At 41.8% G+C, this 18,195-nt stretch overlaps 1 protein-coding gene across 10 annotated transcripts in view; it reads left to right on the forward strand.

The window, feature by feature from the left end:
- The window catches only part of TJP2 (tight junction protein 2), a 129,983-nt gene that overhangs the window by 75,381 nt on the left and 36,407 nt on the right, over positions 1 to 18,195 (forward strand). For 8 of the 10 annotated variants that reach the window (XM_045469381.1, XM_045469376.1, XM_045469379.1 and 5 more), the window contains 2 exons: positions 14,715 to 14,768; positions 17,109 to 17,233. In XM_045469381.1, the coding sequence (XP_045325337.1) occupies positions 14,724 to 14,768; positions 17,109 to 17,233 (170 nt within the window). In that variant the 5' untranslated portion in view covers positions 14,715 to 14,723. Of the gene's footprint in view, positions 1 to 4,178; positions 4,273 to 6,184; positions 6,198 to 14,192; positions 14,198 to 14,709; positions 14,769 to 17,108; positions 17,234 to 18,195 lie in introns of those variants that run through there. The other 2 variants (XM_045469377.1, XM_045469374.1) reach the window with 2 other exon arrangements.

The raw sequence follows: 18,195 nt of genomic DNA on the forward strand, positions 1-18,195 counted from the left end.
TTTTAGCACAACTGCTTTCCAAACAACCGTTGCGTCCTCCCTGAGACATACTGTCATTGTCTCCCAATTCTTTAATGTAGACTGAAGGTTCCGGATGGGGTTCAAAAAACTTCAGTAACTCTAGTACCTTTCAGCATTGGGCCTGAGGTGTAATCCTATGAATTCTGATGACGTGTCAGAAATCCCTCTTGTACCTCGTGTGTATCACTTTCTTAACTGTGCACACTGTAAGGTGCGGCGTGAGTACACCGTGCCCACAGTTTAGTTGCTGCCCGTGAGCACTCACCTTGCACGGCTGTGAAGGGAGGGTGAGGAGCCGGTGACAGCCTTGTTACCGCATTGGAAAATGAAATACTTGTGGGATAAACTATGAACGGTTTTTGTTGGTAAAACCAAAATTCATATAAAGACTTGTTTATTAATTCACTGCTGACTGGTTTACTACTATAAGGAAGGGTTCACTTTGAAGAGACTACAGGCAAGTGTCCCAGAGCCAAGGACTTGGTTTATAATGCTAAAAATTACACATCTTAGGAAGAGAGTGGAGCTCATTTTCTGCCTTTGCTGGGCAGAAACGGTTCCTGCTTATTTGGTAGGTGTCCTGAAATTGTGCCCGGTGATTGGAATTTTTACTAAATCCTTCTTGACTGTTAAAATAAGACCCTATTTCGTGGGGGAAGAGAGGGGTATGCTCTTTGTAACTGCCATTACCTCATAGCTCACCATGCTCCCACCCCACATGGCCTTTTCTCTTCCTTGAACATAATGAGCTTCTGTCTCACCTCAGGGCATTTGTGCTTACTGTCCCCTCTCCTTGGAGAGTGGTTCAGATTTTCTTAAGATTAGTTCTTTCCGGTGTCACAGCCCATGGCACTTACTGCCATCTGAGATTATAATATATGTTTACTTGTTTATTATTGTTTCTTTTTTTCATTAAAATCCTTCCTGTGAGGGAAGGACTCGGCTTGTATCCCCTCAGCACCGACACTGAGCCTTTATCTTCATCTGCTGTGGCAGTAGCAGAGTTGTTCCTGCTTACGTGTCTACTTCCTACCGACTATGGCCGCCTTGGGTAGTGACTCAGGGTAACTTTTCTTTCAGTCCCCAGGTTGCTGCTCAGTAAAGTTTTCTTATGAATACAGAGCTTAGGAATCTTTGGGAAGGTAAATTCCTAAACTTGAGATCTTCTCATGGAGGCTACTTCCCCCCACAAAATGTCCTTTCGATGTCTCTGGTAGAACAGTTGTTAGGGAAAGCCTGCAGTGGTTCTGGTAGCCATTCCCTGTGGACTCCCCACCCCTTCCTTTTCAAGATCTTTGCTCTGTGCTATTCTTTTCATCATGCACAACCCTACCCCAGCCCCAATCCCACTCATTCTTCAGACTTCATCTCAGTTTGATTTGCTCATGGGAAACACCTCTCCCCTCCGCCCCCCATGAGATTAGGTGTTGGCTCTTGCTAAGCTTCCTGAGGGCAATGCCGTATCTGTGTTATTCATTCATTCATTCATTCAGTAACCTGTATGCCCAGTGCGGAGCTTGAACTCATGACCCCAGATCAAGAGTTGCATGTTCTTCCGACTGAGCCAGGCAGGTGCCCCTGGTGCCATATCTGTTTTAACCTTCATTTGATCCTCAGAGTCCATCCAGCAGGTTACACTTTGTAAACATATGCTGAGTGAATGAGTAAAGAATTAGTGATAGTGTATTTGCATATCCACGTTCCACAGCAGCACTGTTCAGCATAGCCAAGAGGTGAGAGTAACCCAAGTGTTTATTCATCAGTGGATGACCGGATAAACAGAATGTGGTATACACATACAGTGGAATATCATTCGGTCTTAAACAGGAAGGAAATTCTGATGCGCGCTACAAGAATGAACAGAGAACATTAGGTGAGTGAAGTACGTCCCAAACAAAAAGACAAATGCTGTAAGACTTCACTTAGATGCCATACCTAGAGTAATCAAATTCAGAAACAGAAAGTAGAATGGTAGTTACCAGGGGCTGGGAGGAGGGGGCGGTGGAAGGTGGTTTAATGGTGTTGATTTCAGTTTTGCAAGATGAGTCTTGGAGACTGGATGTACAACACTGTGAAATATTTAACACCACTGAACTGTACAGTTAGAAATGGTTAAGATGGTAATTTTGTTACATATTTTTAAAAATACAATGAAAAGAATTAGGGCAGAAACTGTGACTTCTGGAAATCACTGTAGAAGAATCTGGAATTCTTAAGTGGTACAATGCCTGTGACTTCTGGGCAGTATGCATAAATTAAGGAAAGAAGTATTTATTTCTTTATCAGGGAAGCTCAAGTATTTTCTAAAGAATGGTCAGAGTCCAGGAGGGAGCTGCTTTGTGTCTCCCCTCCCTGCCTAGGTTCTTGTGCTTCTCTGCTCCTAGGACCCAGTGAGCCCTGGGGTGAGCCTGGCCGCTGTGCGGTGAGCCTGCCTTCACCCGCACAGCCCAACTGAGTACTGAGCATTCCTTCCTGCCCTTCTTGGTGTAAGATTTGAAGCAAACTTTTATTCATTTCCTACCCTGTTTTGCTGTTGTTGTTTTTTAAGTTTATTTATTTATTTTGAGACAGAGAAGCAGAGAGAGAGGGACAGACAGAATCCCAAGCAGCTTCCACGTGCCATCAGAGCAGAGCCCAATGGGAGGCTCGAACTCATGAACCATGAGATCATGACCGGATCCAAAATCAAGAGTTGGACGCTTAACCGACGGAGCCACCCTGGCATCCCTCCTATTATGCTGTTCTAATGCTTATGAAGAACTTACTCTTGTAGAGTCCAAGGGAATGACCTGAACATTGTCATGCCTCTTTAGCACATGCCCTTTGTAGAGGTTGCCTCATTTCAGGCTGACAGTGGCCCTCTGAGATATTATCCCATTTATTTATTTATTTATTTATTTATTTATTTACTCACTCACTCACTCACTCACTCACTTACTTACTACTTACTTATGAGAGAAAGAGAGCGCATGCAGGGGGAAGGGGCAGAGAGAGAGAGGGAGAGAGACAATCCCAAGCAGGCTCCATGCCTACCGTAGAGCCTGACACAAGGCTGGATCCCACGTCTGTGAAATCTCGACCCAAGCTGAAATCAAGAGTTGGCCGCTGAAACGACTGAGCCACACAGGCATCCTTCCCCATTTTCTAAAGGTGGAGACAGATTATCGAAGATCCCACAGCTAAGTGACGGAACAAAGACCACTCCAGATCGTCTGCCTTTATAGTGCACATTCTTGCCTGTGCTTCAAGTTGCTTCCTGTATGGTCTCCATCTCGTGGTCCAGATTCGTCACACACCTTAACCCCAGACAGTTCAGATAGTGTACTCTTCACACTTACAAACTGCTTGGTCTGGTCCCTTAGTGTAACATACATTAGAGTACCAAGAGTGACTGGAACCCCAAGACCGTGCTTTTGAAATCCCAAACCCAACTTTGAAACCCCAGGCATCCCATAAAGTCTCTGCTAGATGTTGAAAAACCTAAAATGTACTTTTCCACTCTCTCCCACCGTTGGTAAAAACAAAGAAGGAAACAAATAATACGGCTCTTTGTTATTCTTTTATCTGCTAAACTTACAGAAAGATTAGGGAGAAGAGAAAACTCTACTGAGTGAACACTCTGTCCCCCAGTTGGCTCCCTGCTTCCTCTCGCCTCCAAGGATGTGAAACATCTTATCTTCAAGCCTTTAATTTCTATGTAACATTAGCAGTTCCATTCACCTGAAACATTACCAGTTCATTTCTAGCCAGCTTATACCTTTTGTGTATGTGTGTATGGGAGGGTCTGTATAAATAAACCCTTCTCTAAATGTTCATTTCCAGAGTACTGCTCCAAAATGTCCTACTTGCTTAATAATTTCTACTTCGATAGTTACTCTGTATGTCTAACAAGAATATTTGCTCTGATTCTCTGGTTCCCTTGCGTGGGAGAAAGGAGGGAAAGAAAGCCCTTCAAGTGGTGTAAATCCAGACTGCTTTCTATTTTTCCTCACAAGTGGTGCTTTTCAAAGCGTTCCGGCGTCCCTGCTGTATGGATGTGTCACTGTGCGAGATGACAACAGGATTTGCTGGGAATGTGGGCCACTATTGTATCCGCCTTACGTAACCACGTGGAGTGGTGGCAATGGGTGAGCAGCCTGGGGTGTAGGCAGTGGCCTGGCCGATTAATCTCCAGAGGCCATGAAGACTGCTCAGGTCCTCCAGAGGATGTGGAGCCAGGCTGTTAAAAAGTTTGGGAGACTGAAAGGCCACGTGAGTCCCTCTGCAAGCTCTCCCTCTTTTCTTTCCCAGCCTTTCTTTGCGGGAAGTGGTTGGGGAGCAAAAGCTTTCGCACAGTGACTGCTTTCTCTTCGGATTTATTTGCCCTTCTGGCAGCTTTCAGTAACAAACTGTGACATGCAGCTTGTAGTCAATGGTGGGTTTTAGAAATACTTGCCTTATTTTTAGCAGACATGTGAAACTGATAGCCTCTTATGGGACTTATGAGTCAAATACTGCTGTCTTCCATGTTTTGGGAGTCTGCAAGTACGTTGTAGCTTCCTGGGAATTTCTTAATATCCTCCTCGTAGAAGATGTTTGTGTTTGGGGATTTATTTTGGGGTGAAACTTTTGGCTTCCTTATTCTGCAGAAATCTTTATTCTTATATCTAGGTTCTTCAGTTACAGGAAACAGTTTTTGACATGTTCTTTTCTTCCTCTCACAGTTTTGAATGGCAAGTACTACTGTAGCATGTATGAATGTTTACTTTTATGGCTTGGGGTTTTTATCAGACAGCTCCCATAATTATGGGCTAAATTTGAATAATCTGGGGTGTTGACTTGGGGTAGATAGACATGGGAGCCCTGTACCCCACTGCTCCCCCAGAGCTAGCTGACCTCTCCCTCACCTTCCTTCCATACACCTCTCAAATTATTGCCACCACCCTGTCTTTCCTGCCTCCGGTGGAAGTGATCACATTTTCTTCTGCTGTTTCACTTTGCAAAGTCTGCGCTTAAAAAATATTTGGTATAAGGTCCCTGTCCAGGAATTGGGTACACCTTGATGTTCACTCATATGCACCTACCCTATTTTTTATTTTATTTTTTTTAATGTTTATTTATTTTTGAGGGAGATTGGCATGAGCAGGGGAGGGGCAGAGATAGAGGAAGACAGAAGCGGGCTCTGTCCTGACAGCAGAGAGCCTGATGTGGGGCTTGAACTCATAAACTGTGAGATCATGACCTGAGCCGAAGTTGGATGCTTAACCAACTGAGCCACCCAGGCGTTCCTGCCCCCGTTTCTGAACTTGTGAAGCATTTGGTGCAGGTGCAGGAATTACAGATCTAAATCATAAAGCCTGGTAGTAAAACAAATACCCAGGAGCCCATCATGCACATCCATGGAGCCTCATGGAGATGGACAGAAAGTCCTTTCTCACTGTGCCTCATCCCTGGCTCATTTCATCCTGTAGTTTGTGGTTTTCATTCCCTTTTTCTTTTTTTTTTTTTCTTCATAGTTTTACCACACACATGCATATGCATCCCTAAGGAAAAAAATAGTTTTGCTTGCTTTTTCTTTATTGTGGTAAAAAAAAAAAAAAAAAAAAAACCAACCCCGTAGAACATAAAACAGCATCTTAACCATTCTTAAGTGCACAGTGCCATAGTATTGAATATATTCACGTTGTTGTGAAACACTGCTTTCTGAACTATATCAAAGTGATATCAGGCTCTGCACATTCTTCTAGATGTTTTTCACTCAGTGTTTTATTTGAGTTGCATCTGTGTTGTGGTATGTGTGGCTCTAGTTTGTTTTCACTACTGTAGAATATCGCATTTTAATAATCTATTATGATTTACTTGTCCATTCTGCTCTTGATATTAATTTGCGTTGTTTCCAGGTTTTGGCTGTTGAGAATGTTGCTGTGAATACTCTTTGTGTGTGTCCTTGTCACATATTCATACATTTCTCTTGGGCCTCTGCCCAGGAGAGAAATCACTGCATCATGGAATACGTGTATCTTTGGCTCTGATCCATGTAGGTAAAGCTCCTCAAGGCTAAGCAACGGCTGAATACTGACAGCAATTCTGGGATCTGTACACAGCCCGGCACAGGTTGGGTGGGGCCCGAGCCCAGTGGCCCAGTTTGAAATGAATGAGCTGAAGCCCTCAACTAAGCTGCTGTAAGCTGGCAGCCTGTCCCCTGGGGGATGTACCCGGAGAGGATACTCTGAGGACTGTGTGACTGTGGGGGGTGCTCTCTGTTTCCCAAAAGGTGTTTATAGAGATGAGGCGGGAAGACACTCAGTGATTTTCTTTTTGGGCGCACCTGTTGTAAACACTCCACGGGCTCTGGTGGTTTTTATTCACCAGTGTATCCCGAGTGCCACAAATCACAGGCTTGGCACATAGTGGGTACTTAATAAATGTCTTTGAATGAATGAATAAATGAGGGAGTGAGTGAATGAAGGGGCTTCTCTGAGACCTTCATAAAAAGTTCATAGCCCAGTTCTGTGGACTAAATACACAGTTATGGTATATATATATTTTTTTTTCAACGTTTATTTATTTTTGGGACAGAGAGAGACAGAGCATGAACGGGGGAGGGGCAGAGAGAGAGGGAGACACAGAATCAGAAACAGGCTCCAGGCTCTGAGCCATCAGCCCAGAGCCTGACGCGGGGCTCGAACTCACGGACCGCGAGATCGTGACCTGGCTGAAGTCGGACGCTTAACCGACTGCGCCACCCAGGCGCCCCCAGTTATGGTATATTTTAATAGCTTTCAAAAGAACTATTAAAATGTATTTTTACTTCAGGTTCCTCGTCTTTAAAAAATAAGATTTTAAATTCATCACTTGGTGTAACAGAACATATGTTCTTTTAAATACTATATAGTTTATGTCCCAACGCATTACCAATCCTAGGTAAAGAAGCCACTTACAATCTGATCAGTTCATACAAGTTGGTGAGATCTTTGGGCATGCGGCAAGGTCTGGTTGATTAAAAATTTCAGTCAGTCCTGGGGCGCCTGGGTGGCTCAGCCGGTTAAGCATTCGACTTCAGCTCAGGTCATGATCTCACAGTCTGTGGGTTCGGGCCCCAGGTCAGGCTGTGTGCTGACAGCTCAGAGCCTGGAGCCTGCTTCGGTTTCAGTGTCTCCTCTCTCTCTGCCCTTCCTCTGCTTGCACTTTGTCTCTGTCTCTCGCTCTCTCTCTCTCAAAAATAAACGTTTAAAATAAGTGTTAAAAATTTAATTCAGTCCTGTTGGGGTGGCAGTGGTAGGAATAGGGGTTTAATTCTCTTTCTGATAAATCTAATTTAAATTACCCCCGTGGGCAGCACAGGGGTAGATTAGATAGTATAATCTCATTATGGAATAGTGAATTTCAAAAGCCAGGTTCATTCTACCTTGGGCAATATTTTAAAAATAAAGTTTTGTGGCAACTCACTTATTTGGCTAAATGATAAAAATTTTTAAATCCAAAACCTTTATTTTTTATTCAATTTTAGTTTTTTTTTTTTTTTTTTTAACATTTATTTATTTCTGAGAGAAAGAGGCAGAGCATGAGCTGGAAGGGGGTAGAGAGAGAAGTAGACACAGAATTGGAAGCAGGCTCCAGGCTGTGAGCTGTCAGCAAAGAGCCTGAACAGGGCTGGAGCCCAGGAGAGGTGAGATCATGACCTGAGCTGAAGTTGGCCGCTTAACTGACTGAGCCACCCAGGCGCCCCTAAATCCAAAACTTTTAAAAGAGAACTTGTTTTTTTTTATTTTTAAAATAAAAATGTATTCTAAAAGTAATGTACTCATATAAAAATATTCTCTTCCATACCACAGCTCCTGGGGAAATTTTAACATTTTTTGGTATTTATTCTTCCCATCTCTTCCATGCATGGTTATATAAATACATATATTTATAACAATAAAATGGAAACAGTGATGTTTTGTATATGGATTTCTCCCTATAGACATTTGAATATGATCTATATATGTAACCAATCTCCTATTGTTGGACATTTTAATTACCTATTAAAAATTACACTCAGCTATAAAAAAACTTATATGTTTACCTTAGTGTACTTGTGCAGATAATCCTGTAAAATAAATTGCTAGAAGTGGAACTGAATGATCAAGGGGTAATCAGATTTTACATTTTGATACTTATTGTAATATGCCTCCTGAAAGGTTTTTTATTTTTAATTTTTTTTAATGTTTGTTTATTAAAATTTTTTTAACGTTTGTTTATTGTTGAGAGACAGACACAGAGTGTGAGCAGGGGGAGGGGTAAAGAGAGAGGGAGACACAGAATCTGAAGCAGGCTCCAGGCTCCGAGCTCCAAGCTGTCAGCACAGAGCCCTACTCAGGACTCGAACTCACAAACCATGAGATCATGACCTGAGCCGAAGCCGGATGCTTAAACGACTGAGCCACCCAGGCACCCCATAACGTTTATTTATTTTTGAAAGAGAGAGAGAGAGAGAGAGAGAGAGAGAGCGTGCGAGCAAGCTTGAGCGGGGGAGGGGCAGAGAGAGAGACACACACAGAATTGGAAGCAGAGTCCAGGCTCCCAGCTGTCAGCCCAGAGCCCGATGTGGGACTTGAACTCACAAGCCATGAGATCATGACCTGAGCTGAAGTTGGACGCTCAACCGACTGAGCCACCCAGGCACCCCTTCCCCCTGAAAGGTTTATACCAATTTATATTCCCACCCTTCCCACCAAGAGCGGATGGACCTGAAAATATAAGGCCAATTAGTTGTTCTTCTCTTTAATTGAAAATGTAGTAATCATGATAAAGAAACTTTTAAAAAATTGATGGCAGTTAAGTAATTATTTTCAATGCCTATGCATTTCATTGTGTTGATTCATTTAACCCAAATATCACTCCATTTTTGGACATTTGTGCTCCCTCCCACCCCAGAGCAATGCCCATTCCTAGGGGTGATTGTTATGGTATTGGTTAGTTATTTCCTGATGGTTTTTATTTAAATTTTTTTTTACTTTCTATAATTTATTTATTTTTTATAATTTACCCAGGTCAGTTAGCACATGGTGCAACAATGATTTCAGGAGTAGATTCCTTAATGTCCCTTACCCATTTAGCCCATCCCCCCTCCCACAACCCCTCCAGTAACCCTTTGTTCTCCATATTTAAGAGTCTCTTATGTTTTGTCCCTCTCCCTGTTTTTACATCATTTTTGCTTCCCTTCCCTTAACGTTCATCTGTTTTGTACCTTAAAGTCCTCCTATGAATGAAGTCATATGATATTTGTCTTTCTCTAATTTCGCTTAGCATAATACCCTCTAGTTCCATCCACATAGTTGCAATCCTGATGATTTTTAGAAGAGTATTCTGGAGAAGGTCTTGTGTGATGTTTCTTCTTTTTTTTTTTTTTCATTTAAATTTTAGTTGGTTAACATACAGTGCACTATTGGCTTCAGAAGTAGAATTCAGTGATTCATCACTTGCATACAACACCCAGTGCTCATCCCAACAAATGCCCTCCTTAGTCCCCATCATCTAGCCTCTCTCCCACCCACCTCCCTCCATCAACCCATAGGTGTTCTCTATCATTAAGAGTCTTCCTGTGGTTTGTTTCCTTCTCTTCTTCTCCCCACCCCCTTCCGTATGTTCATCTGTTTTGTTTCTTAAATTCTGCATTTGAGTGAAATCATATAGTATTTGTCTTTCCCTGATTGACTTACTTCACTTAGCATAATACATTCTAGCTCCATCCGTATCCTTGCAAGTGGCAAGATTTCATTCTTTTTGAAGGCTGAGTAATATTCCATTACACACACATACACACAACACACACACACACACACACACACACTCCACATCTCTATCCATTCATCAGCTGATGGACATTTGGGCTCTCTCCATAGTTTGGCTATTGTTGATAATGCGTGCTATAAAGTTTGGGGCGCATGTACCCCCTTCAAATCTGTATTTTTATATCCTTTGGGTAAATACCTAATAGTGCAACTGCTGGATTGTAGGGTAGCTCTATTTTTAGTTTCTTGAGGAACCTCCATACTGTTCTCCAGAGCAGCTACACCAGTTTGCATTCCCACCAACAGTGATGTTTTCTCCTAATGTGTAGGGATATAGCTATATTGAAAGAGGAATTGGCATCTGTATTTATTTTACCGCAACATCCAGGTTAATTCACCCTGTTGCAATTTGCCAGCTTTGAGGTAGAGTCAAGTGTAAGAAGATGAACTTGGAGAGCATGCATGCTAGTAAAGTCATTTCTAGTTGGTAGGTGATTGGTTAAGGCCACATTGAAACCTGAAGGTGTCAGGGCGTTAGGAGGTGTTCTGTGGAAATGGAAAGAGAGGATTGAGATAATTCTAGTCAACCAGGTTTCTGCTTACTATTTCCTTTTAAGAAAACTTTTTTTAAAATAGAAAACTTTATTAAAATCTTGGAAAACTTGCGTTATACTGGCACACGTTGTAAATGCCGTTTTAAACACAGACTGCAACATTCCAGAGAGGAATGGTGGTGATAAAGCCCACCTAGCACACTAGACCTTGTCGGCACTCAAGTTCCCAACCTGACCACCTCAAGGGTGCTGTCGAAGAGGCAGAGGGCCACTGACTGTAACAGAAAATTTCCTTTAAGAAAACTTTTAGGTAGTAGAAATCAGTGCTTTAACCACATTGACAAGTGATAAATAGTGTACCCACTTCTTGGTTCATTGAAAAGAAAAGCTTTTTGAGTGCCTACTCTGTGCACCCACTGCTGTTCTAGGAGAAAAGGGACGAAATGGAGTGAGTGAGATACAAAAATCTTACCTGAAAATCCACTTCCATTTTCTTTCAATTGATAAACAGTGGTCGGGGCGCCTGGGTGGCTCAGTTGGTTAAGTGTCCCACTTTGGCTCAGGTCATGATCTCACTGCTCGTGAGTTCAAGCCCCACATCAGGCTCTATGCTGACAGCTCGGAGCCTAGAGCCTGCTTCAGATTCTGTCTCCCTCTTTCTGTCCCTCCCCTACTCATACTCTGTCTCTCTCTCAAAAGTAAATAAAATATTTTAATTAAAAAGAAAAAACAGTGGTCATGGTGAACAAACTTTTGTCACCATGTCAAAAGTCTTTGTCAAAAAGACGTATGGTCTTTTTGAATGTATACCTGTTTCAATGTGTTGTGCCTTCATTTAACCTAAACATAACCCCATTTTGGATGCTGATACCCGTCCCTCCCCAGACCCCTGTCCTGCCACCATAGCGCCTGGTCGTAGGTGTGCTGGTAGCATGGATCCTAGTTCTTGCCTGTTCCAGGACCATTTGTATTTTCTTTTTAACTCTAGAGGTGTTTTTTTTATTCTAGTTTTTAATCTAATAACTCTGATCTCTTGGAGCCAGATGGTATTAGCCATGGAAATGTCCTTTTAAAAGTGAGTACATAGTGGGAGGGTGAGCTAAAGGATTAGGACTTCCTCTCAATTTGACTAATCAGTTAGAGCTACTCAAGAGTAGGCTGGTTTACCTTCTGTACAAACAAAATTGCCTTTTCCTAAGCCCCTCTGCCAAAGGGAACAGATGATCTGCTCCAGTAGATCGGTTGATAGACTTGCCTTTTATGTTAAGCTGTGTTTTTCTCCCCAGTCAAGAGAGTTTGTTAACTGGGGAAAAAAGAAGCACATCATCTAGACATTTTTCAGTTCTTTACTCTCTCTCATATTAGTATCAGTGCAGGAATGGCAAATTTGATTTGAAAAAATTTTAATGTAAAACAACTAGTTTTCTTAAAATTATTTTAGTTTGTATATAAACACAGTAAGGCCTTTTATTTACGTATTTCTTTGTGTCCTTAGGTTTTAGATAGTCTCTTATTAAAAGACATAGAGCTTGATGGACCTTCTTGTTTTTTAAAAAATTTTTTAAACTTTATTTATTTTGAGAGAGAAAGCAAGCAGGGGAAGGGGGGAGAGAGAGAGAGAGAGAGAGAGAGAGAGAGAGAGAGAGAGAGAGGGAGAGGATCCAAAGCAGGCTCCATGCTGTCAGCTCAGAGCCCGATGCGGGGCTTCAGTTTATGAACTGTGAGATCACGACCTAAGCGGAAACCAAGAGTTGGACGCTTAAGCGACTGAGCCCCCCAGGCCTCCCTGGACCTTCTTGTTTGATTGTGATTACTCTTCTATATTCTTTCTATATTCTAGTTTGCATTTTACATTTGTGCTGTTTGTTTGTTTTTTTTTTTTCTAAGTTTCCCCTTTTGCCTCCTTTGCCTTGTTTTGGATTGACTTGTTTTGTTGTTTGTTTTATTTTTACCTCTGCTATGTTGGAAGTTATGTACTGTCAGTACTCCTATCGTGGCTACCCCAGAAAATTTAACATGTAGATTTGACTCAGTGAAGTTTAAAATTAATCAGCAGTTTAACTCTGCTCCTGAATAAAACATTTAGAGTAATGTAATTATGTTCAAGTCTTCTGGATTTACATGTGTGTTGTTTATACTTTGGCTCTGTCTTATTTGTATTAAGTCTAACAGGTTATACATTATTATTATAGTTGCATACAGCCAATACGTGCTCAGGCTTGCTCATGTTCCTTCTTGTGTTTTGGGTCTTCCTTCTGGGATTATTTTCCTTCTTTCTCAAATATCCTTTGGAAATTGTTTTATTGCTGGTCTAGGGTACTAATCTCTCCCAGTTTTTATGTTTTAAAAAAATGTCTTTTATGCCCTCTAAATCAACATGTATTGTGTTAAAAATATTCTGTTAATTTTGGGCTCCCATCATTGCTGTTTAGAAGTCAGCTGTTACTCGGATTGTTCTTTTGTAGGTAATCTCTCAGGTCTAGACTGTTCTCAAGTCTTTATGTATTTTTTTCTGCCTTGAAATTACCATGTATTTAAAAGTGTTTTTTCCCATGGGGTGCCTGGGTGGCGCAGTCGGTTAAGCGTCCGACTTCAGCCAGGTCACGATCTCGCGGTCCGTGAGTTCGAGCCCCGCGTCGGGCTCTGGGCTGATGGCTCAGAGCCTGGAGCCTGTTTCCGATTCTGTGTCTCCCTCTCTCTCTGCCCCTCCCCCGTTCATGCTCTGTCTCTCTCTGTCCCAAAAATAAATAAACGTTGAAAAAAAAAAAAAAGTGTTTTTTCCCCATCTCTACCACCCCCCCCCCATTTACTCTCTTTTGATGTATTGGGCTTCCTGAACCTGAAAAATCTTTAATTCTGGAAGAGTCATTATCTCTTTGAGTACTGCATCTCTCCTGTACCCTTTCAGCATCTTGTTCAGGAATTCTAACCAGATACATTGTAAATAAGATTTCCTTGGTCTTAACTTTTCTTTCAGGATGTCTCACTTTTTAAATGCTTATTACTGTGTTCTGGATAATTTCTTCACATCTGTCTTCCAGTTAATTACTCTTTTCAGGTGTGTACAGTATGTGGCTCACTCCACTGTTTATCTCAATTATATATTTTTATTTCTAAAATTTTTGTTTGCCTTTTTTCAGATTTCCTTGGTCATTTTTGATGTTCCCTTGTCCTTTCATTACATTTCCAATTTCCCCTTTTAATTTCTTATGATAAACATACATGTTATATCCACTTCTTTGAGTCTGTGATTGATATTCCCAGCATTTATAGTCTTTGGTCCTGCATTTTCCTGTTTTAACTCTCACTCATGGTGACCCGCTTTGTGTGTGTGCGTTCAAATTGTCAACGTCTGTTCCTCAGATACTCATCTGGGGGATTCTCTGAAACCTGTGTTTAGTATGTTCCTTGGAGAGAATTTGCATTTGCCTCTGTGTCCCAGGGTGGTGCTTCCTTGCCTAACCACTTTTAGCAGGTTTTGAGGAGATGTGGTACTATCTGTAATAAGAATTTTAGTCTCAAACCTGTGTGAGTACAGGTCTGTTGGTAGGAATTCGCCAGGGAGGTAGTTTTAGTTATTTCTGCTCTACTCAGAGCCAAGGAACCTGCCCCTGCCATCTCCATCTGCCCGATGGAGTTTTTCCCCTACTACATCCACTTCCATCTAATCTCCCCCCTGTTTGGGTCCGACAGCTTATCTCTCTTCCCAGCCTTCTGTTGGAATGCCTGCTTCGATACTGGTTTATCTCTCTGGCTTTGAGCTTTCTTGGCATTTCTGGCCTTTAAGGATTTCTCCTCAAAGGCAGCCTGCATTTAATGGATTTATTATTAGTTTTTTTAAACTGATAACCACTATTTCCAGGCTTTTCTGGACATTTATTTTGGAATACTGTCAGAAAGGAAGCCCCCATCTATTTATGCAGGCATTTTCATCTTTTACACTCAGCAGTACCCATGGAGAAAAGGCACTCTCTGACAAGGCCAGGGATTCCTTTTGACATAAGATTTGCCTAAGAGGTCATCTTTGATAGGAGGAGGGGAAAGTGACTTAAAAAAAAAAGAAGTAAGTATCTGTTTAAAACTCTAGATTTCTTTTTAAGGGATTTTATAATGACTGCTTTGGAGTAGTGGTAATAAAAAAGTTCAACACTTAATATTTCAATTTTTTAGGGTCTATCTCTTACTATGTATTTCATGACTTTTCATTTGTTAAGACTACCATTTGCTTGAAGGAGTGTTTGAAGATAGGTATGTAGTATGTAGAATGGTAAGTATGTAGAATGTGTAAGCTGGACTTTATATAAAGACATCTTGAATTACAGCTTTATTTCTAGCATTGAAATGTTTGTGGTTTAAACAAATTGGTTTTGCTGTTTGAAAACAGGCCCCAGGCATGGAAGAACTGATATGGGAACAGTACACTGTGACCCTACAAAAGGTGAGTGCTGCACAGTTCATATGTGCTACAGTCATGTTCTTGAGGTCACAGGTCATGGATCCTATTCACTTTCGGCCACAGTGTTTCCCCCCTTAAGGTGGATGATGCATTGTAGCTGGCAGTAATTACTGCATTATCAAAGATTTGCACGCTATTATATTTTTTGGTTAAGGCCCGTGTAATCGAAAATTATAGAGGTTACTTAGTGTATTCACCTATCGCCAGACAGAACAGGTTATGAAGAAAGAGAAAAGGAGGGAAGAAATGGAAATAACCTCTACTATTTAAGGATGTTGAGGTAGCTTCTACAACTTCTATCATTTTTATTATGACGTATTCAAACTAAATTTTGAAACATTGGTTTGACAAAAGTCATGGGTTATATTTCTTATCCCACTCATGATGAAAGGAGTTTTTTTTTTTTAAGTTTATTTATTTTGAGAGAGACTGAGACAGCATGAGAGGGGGAAGGGCAGAGAGAGGGGGAGAGAGAGAATCCCAAGCAGGCTCCACGCTGCCAGTACAGAGCCCGATACAGAGCTCGAACCCACGAAGCTGCGAGACCAGGACCTGAGCCGAAACCAAGAGCTGGACGATTAACCGACTGAGTCACCCAGGTGCCCCTGTCCAACTCATGATTATATCAGGAGGCGCTGAGTTAATCAGATTTTTAAAAATCCTGCCCTCCTTCCCCATGGGACTGAAAGCCAACGTAAACCAGATAGAAAGGTACTTCACTTAATTTTTACGGCTTAATTTTTACGGTTGTTTCATGGGATTGCTCCTCTTGATTAAATGAGGTAATGCAGATGGCCTCTAGTACATGGAGTCCAGCACATAATGATTGCTTCATAAGTGTTAGTTCTCGTCCCTTTTACTCTCCTGACAGCAGATTCGAGGTGGGCATGATAGGTGTTAGCCCCACTTGAAACCAGCACAGCCACCAACAGTCTGTAAGTGATTTGTGTACGGCTGGGCTGACCTGAGAAGCACTTGTGGTCCTGGGGTCTTATTCCATCAGCTGCCCTGGTCAGCATCTCTGTGACTTTTGTGGGCTCTGCTGGTCTTAGTCCTGCTCTGAATCCCTCCAGGCTCTGGATTGTAAGTTCCTAGAGGAGTTGTATGTTCCTCAGAGGGAGAGTTTTCCTTTAACCCTTAGAACTGTGAATTTTTCAAATCCTGACTTTAGTGAAAAGTTAGTTCCTGAATAAATGAATTAGTCCTGGTTGAAAAACACCCACGTCAGTGCTTAGGAGCTGAAACTTCCGGAGTTAAGTAACATGACATGGTTTCTTTGGATGAGTGCTTTCTCCCCTTGGGTCTTACTTCTCAGCTCTGGTCGTCTTCTGAGTCTTCTCTGCGCCCTTCCACCAGCATTTCACATACCCCTTGAGTCGTGGGCCTCAAAGTGGCAACGATGAGAGACATTTTAAGTCTGGTATAGAGGACGGAGCTACCTCTGCATAAACCAACTACTAGGTGATGGTGCTGCCCAGTCCAAGGCCATGTAATCCTGGGACAATCGCCTAGCCTGTTTTGTGTTGGTCATTGTCACCAGTTGGCATAGTGGGTCCTATGTAGGAAAATGGGGGAAGACTTTCTTGTATTCTTGGAGTACATTTTTACGTAATCAGACCCTGATTTACAGTTATAGTCACATGCCCATATCATCTGCATGAAACTTTGGGAGCGTAGCTTTTTTAAACACTGAAATGAAAGGGCTATTTATGTATTATCCAGGTTCACTGTTTTACATTTCTAGACCAATTGTGAGTGTAATTAGTCTGTATTTTCTGTCTTATATGTACACAGGACTTTAATGTTTTGCTCTCTCATAACATCTTAAAACTGCTTATCTTCATATCTTTAAAATCCATTTACTTCTTTTTTCACCCTATTAAAATGAAACCACCAGTTCACCTAACTTGGAAGTTAAAGTCATACTTTAAAAATAGGGTTTTCAGCACAGATTCAGTTGTGACTGAAACTCAGGCCAGGATATGAGAACAGGTATGATTGCTGATTTGAATAGCATATCCCTGTTTGGACAGAAGATGTTATTTCCCATGCCAGCCCCTAGTGATAACTCCAGGCTGTTTTATCAGTCTTTTCCAGCTTTCACAAGACTGTTCCTTTTAGATAAGGATTTCCCTTTATAAACTTGTCAGCTAATCATGATGGTGCCTTATTTTGTCATTTGTGTCTGTGAGCCCTCTGCTCTTGAGCTGTCTCTGGTTATTGGTTTGACCTTTATTTTACTGAGTGCTTGTAATAAATCCCAAAAGCCACTTACAGAGGGATTTTTATTATTTTAATTTTTCTCTCAACTCCAATGAACAGGATTCCAAAAGAGGATTTGGAATAGCAGTATCCGGAGGCAGAGACAATCCCCACTTTGAAAATGGAGAAACATCAATCGTCATTTCTGATGTGCTCCCGGGGGGGCCCGCTGATGGGCTGCTTCAGTGAGTGTCCTTGCACCCCAGCCCCTGCCCGCCCCACTGGTTGCTCCTAGACAGGGTATGCACTTAAAAAAACAAAACAAAACAAAACAAAAAAACCAAACTTGCATATATATATATACATACATACACACACAAGAATTGAGACCATAACATATCATGCTTTAACAATCCCTAAACCTTTAGAGGAAGGAGAGCAGTCATTTCCACAGGAAAAGAGTAATAACTATCACAACTATCATTCCTAGGCTTAGGAATCATTTCTGAATGTGGAGTACAGAATCAGCATGCTCTCCTCCCGGCCCCTAGCAACCCAACCAACACTTTATACTTATTTTACCTTCTATTCATTAAGGATTTAATGAGGATACTTTGGCTTAATGATGATCTGATTTGTGTTTTTTTTGTTTTGTTTTTTGAGAGAGAGAGTGCACACACAAGCAAGGGAGGGGTGGGGGGGGGAGAGGGAAGGAGGGGGGGAGGGAGGGAGGGAGGGAGAGAGAGAGAGAGAGAGAGAGAGAGAGAGAGAGAGAGAGAGAATCTTAAGCAGGCTCCACGCTTAGCGTAGAGCCCAATATGGGGCTCGATCTCACGACTTTGAGATCGTGACCTGAGCCGAAATCAAGAGTCGGCCACTTTACTGACTGACGTACCCAGGCACCCCAATGATGCTCTGACTTATAAGAGGGATGTGGAAACTGGGAAAACTTACTACATGAAAACACAGGTTTTCCAAATGCCAGCCTTCTGTTCTGAAGAGATCATGCCATTTTTAAAAGAAACATATCCGAGTTCCCTCAGGACAGTTTCTTAGGTCAGAATCTAAAATTAATTATATGACTGTCTTGGCCAGAGAGCTCAAAAGTTTAGGATTTATTGGCATATCAAGTCTGTATATTCGTATCTAAGTAGTCTTTCATACAGAGAGCAGTGTAGGATTTAAAAAGTGATTTTGGGGATGAGGT

Source organism: Leopardus geoffroyi, chromosome D4 (genome assembly GCF_018350155.1).
Source record: "Leopardus geoffroyi isolate Oge1 chromosome D4, O.geoffroyi_Oge1_pat1.0, whole genome shotgun sequence".
NCBI classification, from domain to species: domain Eukaryota; kingdom Metazoa; phylum Chordata; class Mammalia; order Carnivora; family Felidae; genus Leopardus; species Leopardus geoffroyi.